This window comes from Erpetoichthys calabaricus, chromosome 9, assembly GCF_900747795.2.
Source record: "Erpetoichthys calabaricus chromosome 9, fErpCal1.3, whole genome shotgun sequence".
Lineage (NCBI taxonomy): Eukaryota > Metazoa > Chordata > Cladistia > Polypteriformes > Polypteridae > Erpetoichthys > Erpetoichthys calabaricus.
The window spans coordinates 9,396,248-9,410,239 of record NC_041402.2 but is presented as its reverse complement, the minus strand read 5'-3'; the positions used below and the strand labels follow the sequence as shown (position 1 = coordinate 9,410,239).

Below are 13,992 nucleotides of genomic sequence, written 5' to 3'. Positions count from 1 at the left end.
AGTGGCCCAGCTAACTTGAGCTGTGGACCCGCTACACCACATCACTAACTAGTGATACCAGCCAGCTCCATAATGGCCTATTTTCTGAGGAGGAACTTCCTTCCACAATTAATCCACAGTCTAAATGAGGACAGTGGCTAGGGGTAAATGTTGCCTTATTGTCAACTGTCATGTGTATGTTTGCTTATCTACAGTATTTTTTAAAAATATTTTTACAATATGAAAACAACACTACTGCTGCCATTGTAAACATTGATATTTACGGAGTCATGAATGTATTGATCATTGTATTTTTATATTCTTCTTTCTAAGGCACAGTCACTAAGCATTTCACTACATATTGTACTGTGCATACCTGAATGTGACAAATAAAATTTGTGAGCAGCAGCAAACAGAACAAGACTGATTACCTGTTTTAGAAATGATGTTTGCCTGCAGGGTTACCAAGCCTACTCTTAGTTATATAGCAAAATGCTTGCCAATCCAAGATAAAAAGAAGTCAGTAGAAGTTGTTAGCACACCCTGCAGGAGTATCACTAGGGCAGATCCAGGATGCATCAAGAGGATTTACGTCAGACATGACTTGAGAACCAATGAACTCCCCACAGGAAGGGTGGAACATGTTGGTACAAAAAAATAAAATCTGATCCACCCTTCTCTGTTCATTGCTACTTTGATACAAGCAGCTCAAAACATGGACCGGTGAGCACTATAGAAATTCAAACTCATTGTAGAAATTCAAATAAAAAAAAAATTAAGATTATAATTACCTGACTTTGACTTTTATCTTTGAAGGACTGTGCGGATTCATCTTTGTATTTCAGAAGTGTCTGCAACTCTGCAACTTTGCTGTTTAGTTTTGATAACTTATTAAAAAAAAGACAACAAAGATTAAAAAAATTACAAATAAATCCAAAGATTTAATGAACCTCCTATTTCAATAACACTTTAGATTAAGTACTGCCTATAAAGCATCTGACAAAGTGGTTTTTGGATCAGATCATTTTGAGAACCGCCAGTCTAAAAGATCAAAAAAGGTCCACAAAGCACAGATGATAAAATGAGTAGCATTTAAGGGAATCTTTTCATTAGAATCTAAATGTTTTTTGAAATCAATTGCTACTGAGTATATCATGAAGCTGAATTCATACAACTATTTTTACGTAAAAACATGTTCTTAGTTCCACCTGGTTGTTAATGCATGTAATCTGTACATCCAAACAGCCCATCACAAAGCTGTAACTCAATCTATACAGCATGCAGACATTGTCAAGAGGTTTTAATTGTTGTTTGATAAAACATTAGAATGGGCAAAAAGCCACTTTGACTGTGGGAAGACTGTAGTTGACAGATGTGGCTCCAGCTGCCCTCTTGGGATTTTCACGCAAAACAAAAGTAGTGTATAGAGAAACTTTTCAGAGGATATCTAGAGTTTTAAGAGAATGAGGTGGTAAACAAAAAACATCCAGCGAGTGACAGTTCTGCTAATAAAAGTGGAGAATGACCTCAAGGATCTGCAAAGTGAGGCACGTTCAGCAGTTCACTGGGGAGATTATTGGTCCGGCACATTGCATGGCGTGACGCACAAAGGAGGTGGCTAGGAAGAGTGATGCGGTGAGAAGTGCACCACGATTGGGAATTCACGGGTGAGGTTACCGCTTCAATGTGGTGCATAGTGTGGCGAACCAGGGAGGCAGCAGTGAAGAAGGATGTGGTGTGAAGAAACTGATAACTCTCCAAAGTTCAAACTACTAACAGATTTGTAAGATGGCACCAGTGTTTGCGGTCAATCAATCACCATAATTCATTGCCCCGAGTCCCACTGGTTAAATAAAAAGTACATGTCCTGGAGGAGGAGCTGATTAAAAAAATAAAAAGTACCAGGAACTATAAATGGCCTGAGTTCCTCTGGTTGCAATGCAACAAAAAGTTTCTGGGTTTCGAAAACATCCCTGTTTCCTGAAAGAAGTCCCTGCTTTGGGAAAGTTCCTATAGATCACGCACACCAGAATCCCAGATTAAGGGGGGCTAAAATGGAGAATATTAAATTGTCTTTAGGTATAGAAGGTAGCTAATAATTCTTGATGCATGCTAAGCTACCTCTGTCTGCAAAAGTGGCTCCTTTTTGGCAATCATTGTTTTCTCTCAAATTACTGTTTGGAAGTATATGGAAATATCCTGAATGCTGTAACAATAATAACAATTGTACATGGTTGTGGATGATTTAAAAAAATAGAATTTATGTGAGATGTTTTGGAAATGTAAACTGTAATAAGGTTTCACATCAAGGAGTTTATATTTAAAGATGCATCCTTTCAGGAAACCTTCAATTAATGGATGGTACACCTTGGTTAGACTGTCCAAAAAAGGTCCTGTTTTTCTGCAGTAGAGGGCATGTGTAAAGTACAAATTGTTTTAATAACTATGCCTGACAGCTCACGAGTCATTAGAAAGCCTGATAATTGATTATCATTTGTGAATAAATAACTTTAATATTCACTGTTCTGATGCCATAAAAGTCAATGTTGTGTGAGGCTATCACCACTGTTGTGGTCATGCTCTCCATGAGTATCAATCAAGTTCTATCTGACCCAAACAGCTAAACAAAGAGTGAAGCTCATTTCAACCACAACTAAAAGAGAACAAACAATCCAAAATGGCTCCTGTTTACTTAGAGCTTTCCTCATATTTACCACTCTAGTGCAGCTCCTTCATCAAATGCATATTTTGTTTTAGAAATAAGGAATTATTCTGTTTAAAATAATGAGTGGATTTTTTTTAATGCGAGGTTGGAGGTAGAGGGTTTGAGTTCACATGATGCTTTGTAGTAAATGGTTGAAAGACTGTTTCGACACAGCAAACTTTTCTCTTCCCATCTCTTTGTGTGACTGCTTTAAAGAAACATTAATTGGAAGATGACTCAAAACTGTATAGTAAGAATTATGAACAGTATATTAGTAGCAAAAAGATAAGATTAACTAAGACTGGTAGAGAGTACGTCTTTAAGGATCTTAAGATCGCAACTTCAGTAGGATGGATGACTTTGTTGGGCTGAAAGGCCTGTTTTTATCACAACTGCTCTAACGTGCTAAAGATTCTATCTCAGTTAGACATGTAGTTTAACCTAAAGTTACATGAGGCAACCAAAGAACACCAAGTGATAAAGCTCAAAGTCTGGGAGAGAAAGAAAATGACCACTAGTCTCCTTGCCCAGGGTAGGTTCCTATCTTGCCCCCAGTGCCACTTGAATAGGCTCTGCTCCCTGCAGCCAAGGGATGGATAAAGAAGCTGGGTGGTAGATGGATGGAATAAAAACAACACAAATACTACTACTACTACTTACTTGTGCTTCTAATATACTGTTAATTTCACTGTGGCTGGTCTTTGTCTCCAGTAGCTCCTGTCTGGTTTCTTCTAACTTCTGCTCCAGGAAGGACTTCTAAATGTAGTTAAAATATATATATAAAAGAAAATAAGGTAAATTAACCTTGAATCATATTGTACTGTTACTATAAATACTCATCCAACAGCTGATGCTGATGGCAATATGGATCCCCAACACAAATTAAATCAAATGCAGGGAGAGGTACATGAACAAGCTGGTAGTGCAATTGCTCACGTCTCCTGCTGCTTAAGGAAAATTAACTGTAAAAGAAAAAGAAAAAAAAAGGCAAAAAGTCACTGATCTAGAACATAAGAATCTGAAAAAAAAAATCGTAGACCAATCAGTTCATCAAGCTCATTTGTTTAGCTAATAGCTAAGCTGTGCAAGTATCTCATTCAGATTCTTCTTAAAGGTTGTAATGGTTTCTGCTTCAACTACATATCTTTGGTTCCAGGCTCCCACAACTCTTTGCATAAAGTGCTTCCTGGCTTCACTCTTAAATACACTTCCCCTTAAATATGTGATTCACCCTTAAGCTGAAAGAATTCTGTGGGATCTACTTTATCAATAAACCTGGATTAGGTGCCCACACAGTCCCCTCTGCTCAAATCTAAACAAGTTTAACAAGTTGCTGTCCTCTGCACAGCTTTGAGTGCTGCTATGTCCTTCTTGTATGGTGGTAACCAGAACTGCACACAATACTCCAGATGCAGTCTTACTAGAGTATAATATAGTCTGAACATAATGTCCCTTGTCTTATACTCAACAGTTTATGATATAACCTAACAGTTTAGTTGCCTTTTTAATTGGTTCTGTATATTTCATAGTTGATGAAAATGTCATGTCGAAGATTGTGGGTTCGCTTCCCGGTTCCTCCCTGTGTGGACAGCGCTTTGAGTACTGAGAAAAGCGCTATATAAATGTAATGAATTATTATTATAATCCCCTAAATCCTTTTCAGAGGTCGCTTCCTATAGATCAGTGTCTCCCATCTTGTATTTATAACTGATGTTCTTTTTCCCCACGTGTAGCACTTTGCACTTTTTAACAATGAACTGCATATTCCAAGTGTTTCTTCTTGTGCAAAATACAAGAGGATACGAGTTATGTAAGCGGTGCTCTGTAAGCACAAAATTAACAAATATAACCTCAGTATATATATACTGAAACACAATCTTATGGCTGCATTATCTGCACATTATAATGATTTCATATTCCTCTGACACTTTCATTTATCCGCCAAGTTCCATAACTGTTCCATGTCATAGTCCGAAGCAGCCAACAATCTTACATTGAGACTTAAACAGATATGTTAGTGTTCCATTGGGTACCTCTTTCAAAAATGCTACTTTTAATAAATCTGCATTGTAATTAGTCACAGACCCTTCACAATTAACACACATCAATCAATGCCATTTTCACATCACTTGAATTGGACTATGTCGTCTAAGAAAACTACTGAGCCCTGACAAGCCTATTTGGGTTCTATGACTACGTGATATTGTACAGTGCCGTTAAAAAAAACCCAAAAAATGTGGATTTAATGTAGTCTACTAATACATGTATGTATAATATGACTAATTTTTACAAAAATATTTGTTGAACAAAAATGAACACTCTTTGATTAACTAACTAAAAATGTAAAAAGTCCCAGAATGCACCGAAATGTTGCATCATGTATACATTTTGTAACTTTTAAAAAGAAAGTAAGAGTGTAATTGCAAGTAAGGTGTGACAATTCTTGAAAACACTTGTATATGTTTATGCAATACTTTTATTTTATATAGTTTTAGAATGGAGTACCCAAACTTTCTGGCCTGGTAGGCTGCAATGTAATTGACAAGGAAGACTGTGGCTCACAGTTGAGTCTGTTGCCTATTATGATGGTTTTTATTTATTCATGTATCCTATACACTCCTTTGGAGATCATCTAAAAACACGTTTTTCAAGTTTTGTCACACTGCAAGTACCTAAGTGAATTGACATATATCTTGTTTGTCAGTAGTAAACCTATTTTAGACAGTAAAATACAAAAAAGCTATATAATTAACTGTAGTGATGACACTGCACAGAAAAGGTTGGGGTCAAGAGAAAGAGAATAATCTCAGCTGACGTCAACCAGAAGAGCTCTGCTCACAGTGTTCAGAGGCAAAGAAGCACTCGCTGCATAGCGGAGACTACAAGTTCTCCAATAAGCTCACATTGTAAGGAGACCGCTTCTGTGCCAGACATTTTTTTTTGTTCTTTATTTCGCCTTATACAAATTCTTGTATTATGAATTTGTTATTTTTTGCATACCCCTTGGGGTCAGCCATTGTACAGCACCCCTAGAGCAGTTACAGGTTAAGGGTCTTGCTCAATGGCCCAGAAGAGTAGGATCTCTTTTGACAGTGACGGGGATTTGAACCAGCAACCTTCTGGATACCAGCACAGATCCTTAGCCTCAGACCCACCACTCTGCCCCGCAAGTTCACAATAGTTCAAATCTTTCAAGTGTGATATTTTGTGGTTTGACTCCACAGTAAGACACTTAACAACAAGAATGGGATTTACGCTGTAGATCGGTGGAGTGTAGTGGTGATTTTACGCAGAAACGATAGGGGGGTGAGAGTGAAAGAAAAAATGAGCTCAGCTGATGTCAACAAGAAGCGGTCCGCTCACAGTGTTCAGAAGCAGTCTCTTCATGGCGGAGGCTAGGAGTTCTCCTATTGGTTCATACTGTAAGGAGACCACTTCTGAGCCAGATATTGTGGATTTGAGTCAGACCAACAACAGTTCATCACATTACAAATAGTCAAATTGAAATTCATAGTGTGAGTCCACAGCAATACAGTGACCAATTAGTTCAAGTGAAAATATGACACACATTGACTGCTCTCTCCTTCAGTCTCCAAATGACAAAGGATTCGATTTTTGATGCTGTGAAGAGTGATGGTGAGTTACAGTCTTCCGCGATTTTTAATTGAATACGCTAGCTTGACCAGAGAAGTACCCTCACTGAAAATACGCCAGACGCAATCTTACAAGGTAGCCTGTCACACAGCAGCCCTTTCAATTTCCTGAAATTCAGCAAAAAGTAAGAAAAAGTTTATCACCTCCTTAAGAAGTTCTTGTAAATGCTCATCTTCTGAAAGATTTCCTTCAACTCTTTTTTCCAGTGATGACACTTTGACTTGTAGCAGTCCAACTATTTTATCTTTCTCCTCCACTGTTACGGCTGTCTGTTTAAAGAAAAACAATTAGCTTTTTGACAATTTGAACATCAGTTCATAAGAAGTTCTAACAAGAGAAGGAAATTCAGCCCAACATAAGTGCTCAGGTGTTATCCCTGCCCTGGATTGGCAGGTTAGGGAAATGGATGGATGACTCGAGCTTTCCAAAAAATGTCAAATCAGAAGGACTGCAAATTACTACCATGTACTACATCACATGTATCTATTGTTTAGTGTAATACCAGCATTTAAACAATGCATCTGTTTATAACAAGAAACCTCTGGCACAAAGCAACCTTAATCAGAAAATTGCTCCAGGAGCGCTATACAATGGCTGACCCTATGCTCTGACCTGGAAAAGGTCATGCAAAAATGCAATTGCCTCTCGGGGATTGATAAAGTATATCAAATCAAACAAAGAAAAAAAAAAATCAAAACACTGTTCTATGTGCAAGAGTTACTGTATTTATTGAATAGGCCAAATGTAATATCCAGCTATTTCTACATATAATCAGATTTGTAAAATCCTCTCATGTCAAGTACACAGATATTAAATCTGCATGTCTTTAAGTAACTGGATCAATGAAATCCTGTTTAAATATAATGATTACAAATTATAAACTTTCAATATTGCTAATACTCCATCAGTGGTTTAATCCGTCATTTACACTTGCACATCTAGGAACCAGAATTTAAAAAAAAAAAAAATTATAAAAATTTAAAAAAAAAAATCCAGTTTCATCCAGCTCAGATCAGCAAGAAATTTAAAATTCTTTATACTGCATGACAGGTAAATTACATGGGAAGGTTTGAGTGCGGTCCTTTGAGTGTGACTGTGGGGGCATGCATGGGTGCCCCTTGTGATGGCCTTGTGCCCACTCCAGTAGTTGTTTCCTGCACTGTACCCACTGTTAACTTTTTGCATCATTTGGATCAAATGAATCTTTACACTGCGGTGGCCTGGCACCCTGCCCAGGGTTTGTTTCCTGCCTTGCGCCCTTTGTTGGCTGGGTTTGGCTCCAGCAGACCCCCGTGACCCTGTAGTTAGGATATAGCAGGTTGGATGATGGATGGATGGATGTATCTTTACAATCCTGAGTGTGTAGCTGGGCTGCATAAAATGTTAATTGTGTTTGTTCGATGTTTATTAAATGTTGCGTTTGTCTGACCTTTTTCTTGTACAGTATATTAAAAAAAAAAAAAAAAAAACAACACATGAAGCAGAGTTTCCCTCTTCAAACCACAAGGACGTCACCAATTACAATGCTTGACCGAGGGGTGTTTACTGTCAACAGATTCCAGGTTGCATTAATAAAGGATTGGACATTTCAAAGAGGGAGAGAAAAGGAGGCATCAGAAAAGACCATGATTCGACTTAAACTGCCATCATGCAACAGATCCTTAAGTTTCATCCAGTTACAAACAGCAGTGGGGGTTTTGGACTTTTCATCATTCACTATCCACGGCTAACTGGATTTCTATCTGGACTCACTGGTGAGATTGTTTTGGTTCACATTTTGGAATATCTTCGTTTGAACCATGTTTCTGCTGGCATTTCATCATTTGCATTTTGCCGGCTTCAAACCATTTTTCAGTCTCAGCTGTTACTATATTCATATTGGACTTTGTAAGTACAGTGCCCTCCATAATCATATCTGAATTGTTTGATTTGTACGTTTAACCTGTAGGGCATAGGGGAAAGTCAAGGAAAAATGTGTCTTTGTCCCAAACATCATGGAGGGTGCTGCTTGTGGATGCTTGTGCTTCATTTTCTAATTATGTTTCATAGTTAAGACAATGGAGGTCAGTGTCTGTTTTGCGCTTTATTTCTATCACTGTAAATATTTCCATTTATATCAGGCTCAGGGAAATCAGACATTTCATATTTTCTAATATATTCATTTTACATTTACTTAACCTTTATGTTTGACTTATTTGTCTGCTTTTGTCCATTGGCCCACAGGGATGCACAAACCAGTGTGTTTCTTCGTGCCGGTCCCAAGCCCGGATAAATTGGGAGGGTTAAGTCAGGAAGGGAATCCAGTGTAAAAATTTTGCCAAATCAATATGCTGACAACAATACAAATTTCCATACCGGACTGGTTTGAGCCCCGGGTTAACAACGACCGCCACCAGTACTGTTAGCCAACAGGGTGCTGGCGGAAATTGGGCTACTGTTGGCCGAAGAAGGAGAAGAAGAGGGGGGAGATGTGTCCAGAGGCAGGAGGAAGGCAAAGAGAGTGGAACTGAGGGTAGGAACTTTGAATGTTGGCAGTATGACTGGTAAGGGGAGAGAGTTAGCAGATATGATGGAGAGATTGATATATTGTGCGTGCAAGAGACTAAATGGAAGGGGAGTAAGGCCAGGTGAATAGGAGGTGGATTCAAATTGTTCTATCATGGTGTGGATAGGAGAAGAAATGGGGTAGAAGTTATTCTGAAGGAACAGTATGTCAAGAGTGTTCTGGAGGTGAAAAGAGTGTCAGACAGAGTAATGATTATGAAGCTGGAAATTGGAGGTGTGATGATAAATGTTGTTAGTGCATATGCCCCGCAAGTTGAGTGTGCAATGGATGAGAAAGAAGATTTTTGGAGTGAGTTGGATGAAGTGATGAACAGTGTACCCAAGGGACAGAAAGTGGTGATTGGAGCGGATTTCAATGGACATGTTGGTAAAGGGAATAGAGGAGACGAGGAGGTGATGGGTAGGTATGGTGTCAAGGAGAGGAATGAAGAAGGTCAGAGGATTGTGGATTTTGCTAAAAAGATGGACATGGCTGTGATGAAAACGTATTTTAAGAAGAGGGAGGAACACAGGGTTACGTACAAAAGTGAGAGGATGCCTGAGGAGTGGAGAAAAAGTGTACTGGTGCCGATATTTAAGAATAAGGGGGATGTGCAGTACTATAATAACTACAGGGGGATAAAATTGATGAGCCACAGCATGAAGTTATGGGAAAGAGTAGTGGAACCTCAGTTAAGAAGTGAGGTGATGATTAGTGACCAGCAGTATGGTTTCATGCCAGGAAAGAACACCACAGATGTGATGTTTGCTCTGAGGATGTTGATGGAGAAGTACAGAGAAGGCAGAAGGAGTGACATTGTGTCTTTGTGGACCTGGAGAAAGTATATGACAGGGTACCTCGAGAGGAGTTGTGGTATTGTATGAGGAAATCGGGAGTGGCAGAGAAGTATGTAAGAGTTATAAAGGATATGTACGAGGGAAGTGTGACAGTGGTGAGGTCTCCGGTAGGAGTGACAGATGCATTCAAGGTAGAGGTGGGATTACATCAGGGATCGGCTCTGAGCCCTTTCTTATTTGCAATGATGATGGACAGGTTGACAAACGAGATTAGACAGGAGTCCCCGTGGACTGTGATGTTTGCTGATGACACTGTGATCTGTAGTGATAGTAGAGAGCAGGTTGAGGAGACCCTGGAGAGGTGGAGATATGCTCTAGGGAGGAGAGGAATGAAGGTCAATAGGAACAAGACAGAATACATGTGTGTAAATGAGCAGGAGGTCAGTGGAATGGTGAGGATGCAAGAAGTAGAGTTGGCAAAGGTGGACGAGTTTAAATACTTGGGATCAACAGTACAGAGTAATGGGGATTGTGGAGGAGAGGTGCAAAAGAGAGTGCAGGCAGGGTGGAGTGGGTGGAGAAGAGTGACAGGAGTGATTTATGACAGACGGGTATCAGCAAGAGTGAAAGGGAAGGTCTACAGGATGGTAGTGAGACCAGCTATGTTATATGGGTTGGAGACGGTGGCACTGACCAGAAAGCAGGAGACAGAGCTGGAGGTAGCAGAGTTAAAGATGTTAAGATTTGCACTGGGTGTGACGAGGATGGATAGGATTACAAATGAGAACATTAGAGGGTCAGCTCAAGTTGAACGGATGGGAGACAAAGTCAGAGAGGTGAGATTGTATTGGTTTGGACATGTGCAGAGGAGAGATGCTGAGTATATTGGGAGAAGGATGCTAAGGATAGAGCTTCCAGGCAAGAGAAAAAGAGGAAGGCCGAAGAGAAGGTTTATGGATATGGTGAGAGAGGATATGCAAGTGATGGGTGTAACAAAACAAGATGCAGAGGATAGAAAGATATGGAAGAAGATGATCCACTGTGGCAACCCCTAACGGGAGCAGACGAAAGAAGAAGAAGAAGTCCATTGGCCGGGTAGCTTGAGCGGAGGGTAGGTGAGAAATTGAAGGGTAAGTACGGTTTGGTGCCACTGAGTTTGGATTTCATAGGTGAACGTAGATGTTACAAGTGGAGGGCAGAGTGCTCTCAGTAAAATATTGCTTTACAATTGAAATCCTTAAACTAAAACACACCTGTATGCACATTCTGAATCCCTGCATGCATGGCACATTTACGAAAAACAGTGCATATAAAAAGTCTTTTTACATTTTACTGATATACAACATTGAACCACAATGGATTTAATCTGCTGCTTTTGACACTGATCAACAGAAAAGACTCTACAACGTCAAAATGAAAACAAATCTCTGCTGAGTAGTCTAAATTAATGACAAATTTAAAACACAAAATACATTTTTCAATAAGTATCCATCACCTTGGGTCTAAGTCATCACCAGTGCATCCAATTGGTTTTAGAAGTCACATTTTTAGTTTAAAGGAGACCACCTGTATAGGGTTTCAATTGATTGTACGTAGATGGTCCACCTTGTGGTGAAGTCAGTATAGTGGGCTAACCTACACAATGATGACAAATGAATATGCTGAGCAACTCCGTAAAAAGATGATTAAAAAGCACAAGCCATAGGGTGAAGATAAGAAAATATCCAAGTCACTGAAAATTCCTTGGAGTCCAGTTAGATCAATAATTAAGATTTGAGCTGTAGATCTGCCTAGAGCAGGGGTAGGCAACGTCAGTCCTGGAGAGCCGCAGTGGTTGCAAGTTTTTGTTCCAACCCAGTTTCTTAATGAGCAATCAATTATTGCTGATGAAACACTTATTGCTTAAGTGATAGTTTGATGCTTCATTTTAGTGGTCTCGCTTGTTAAGTCTCCCCGCCCTTAATTGCTTATTTCAATCTTAAACAGCTGCATTCAGTGTGTTAATGGCTCCTTATTTAGTAATAAGATGTAAAAGACAAAGCAGCCAGAAGTTCTCCGGTAAGGGACTAGTAAGGGAGGCCACCAAGAGACTTATGAGAACTCTGAAGAAATTACAAGATAGAGTTGCTAAGATTGGAGAGATGCCTGGGTTCTTCACCAGCTGTAGCTTTATGGAAGAGCTGCAAAGAGCAAGTTGCTGTTAAATAAAATGCACATGACATCTTGTCTGGAGTTTCCCAGAAGGCAAATGGGAAAAGGTTCAGTAGTTTGAAATGGGCAAAATTGAGCCTTTTAGCCAAAAGGCTAAACACTGTGTTACACTGCATATTATCAAAAACACACCATCTCCACCATGAAGCATGGTGGAGGAGGTAGCATCAGGCTGTGGAAGGCTTGTGAGGGTAAAATGAATGCAGTAAAATACGGAGAAGGCCTCAAGGAGAACCTGATGGGGTCTGCAAGAAACCTGCAACTTTGCTTTCCAGCAAGACAACGAGCCAAAGCTACTGTACACAGGAATGGCTTACAAACAACAATGTGAATGTCCTGAAGTGGCAGAGTTCAGATCACAGTACTATTGAGAATTTGTTGCTAGACTTGACAAAGACTGTTCACTTATGCCCTCCATGACACCTGACAGAGCTTGAGCAGTTTAGCAAAGAAGAATCAGGGAAAATGGCAGAGTCCAGATGGGCAAAGCTGATAGACAGAGAGCTGTAAACACAGACTCAAGGGTATTGTGGCTGCCATCTACTAAATACTGATACAAAGTAGGGAACGATACTTATAACACCAATTATTTTATGTTTTCTATTTGTAATTGATTAGACCATTCGGCAGGAAACTGTTTTCACTTGGACATTATTTAAGTCTGTTTTTGTTGAAACCTTTTATAGGCACTGTTTAAAATTACACAAAGTGGGATATTGGGTGCCAATTAAAATTACATTAATGCATGGAGCAGTGAAACCTTATGTCTATCACGTGGTGCTCATACTTCTAAAATAGTCTGCTGGAAAATCCCTGTTGCTTATAATGTAAAATTTGGGTTAAAAGTAAATATGACTGGAAATAAATCAATTATTCTGCAAAATATCATGATTATGCAGAACTGAAGAGATAAAAACTATTTTTAAAATAATGTCATTAGAACCAAAAATGAACAACCATGATATAACTAGGGGGCTTCGCTCGCTAACCCCTAGGGCCTGCTTTGCTTCCGTCGTTTCAGATGCGCGTTGTAGGCGCCTAAGTTCATTGTATTTGTCCATGCTGGCACGTTTTTGTAGCTCTGTTAGTCGAGCTGTTTGGTTCTGGAGCTGAGACAGTTTTGCTTCCGCGGTTTCAGACGCGCATAGTAGGCGTCCACATTTATTTTCTTTATCCATGCGGGCTCGTGTTTGTAGCTCCGTTAGTCGAGCTGGTTTGTACAATCCCAAGCAGCACATTATTCCTAACTTCACTCCGCAGTAGTGCCACTCACAATATGGCGGTGACGCCTGCGCCTTCACTCCGCAGTAGTGCCACTCACAATATGGCGGTGACGCCTGCGCCGTCCGTACTATCTTTGTGGACCTGTGGGGCATCCGTAGCCTCTTCCGTTTGAATCTGGGCTGCAGCGCAGAATCCTCTTTTTTGTGTGGCCGTGTCGGTAGTTGTTAGCTATGGGCGCATTGTTGCTTCATTTCTCATTCACGTCAAGAGCTCTTTCGTTTTTGAGCGGTGACTCCTTCGTGCACGGTGGATCACACTTCGCTGGCGGTTTATGAGACGCGTGCTGTCGGCGCCTGCGCACTATGTCTCCTGCGTCCATCGCCTGGGTCCGTGCCTTCCGGTTTACCATTCTCGGTTAGTAATATGGATCCAGGTTTACAGACCTTAGGGTAATAATAAGCTGCTCAACTAAATTAACATAAAACTGTGAATTAAAAAATGATCAATGTCCTATTAATACATTAAAAAAACGAATTAGCCCATTCTCTAAAACAAAAATCTAGAAGGCCATTCTGTGTTTCAAGATATCCACAGTACCATTTATTGTTCGTGTCATGCCTACAGGAGTACCAGATAATATATGACATCAAATACATCCGACAAAAAAGTTTACCTTCTGCTTATGCTGCTCATGTTCTAATTTTAAGGCCTCATGTTCAGCTTGAAGTGCAGTTAATGTTTTCTCCAAAATACTGGAAGCATTCTGAGCCTAAAGGAAAAAAGTAAAACCTATGTCAATTAACGGTATTGAAAACTCAGATTTAATTCCGCAAAGTGGGCAAGTTTTCAGAGAAGCTAAAAAGTCAGATTTCACCCCA

General features: G+C 39.8%; 2 protein-coding genes across 3 annotated transcripts in view; one reads left to right on the top strand and one right to left on the bottom strand.

Moving 5' to 3' along the window:
- golga1 (golgin A1) overlaps window positions 1–13,992 on the bottom strand; it is a 119,930-nt gene that overhangs the window by 37,266 nt on the left and 68,672 nt on the right. For both annotated transcript variants that reach the window (XM_028809141.2, XM_051931975.1), the window contains exons 10-13: window positions 13,788–13,883; window positions 6,481–6,606; window positions 3,344–3,439; window positions 771–866 (exon numbers count right to left, since the gene is read on the bottom strand). In XM_028809141.2, coding sequence (XP_028664974.2) covers window positions 771–866; window positions 3,344–3,439; window positions 6,481–6,606; window positions 13,788–13,883 — 414 coding nt within the window. The remainder of the gene's footprint in view (window positions 1–770; window positions 867–3,343; window positions 3,440–6,480; window positions 6,607–13,787; window positions 13,884–13,992) is intronic.
- The window catches only part of LOC127529167 (uncharacterized), a 445,804-nt gene continuing 441,591 nt past the window's right edge, over window positions 9,780–13,992 (top strand). Inside the window, exon 1 of the mRNA XM_051931990.1 lies at window positions 9,780–10,398. Coding sequence (XP_051787950.1) covers window positions 9,811–10,398 — 588 coding nt within the window. The 5' untranslated portion in view covers window positions 9,780–9,810. The remainder of the gene's footprint in view (window positions 10,399–13,992) is intronic.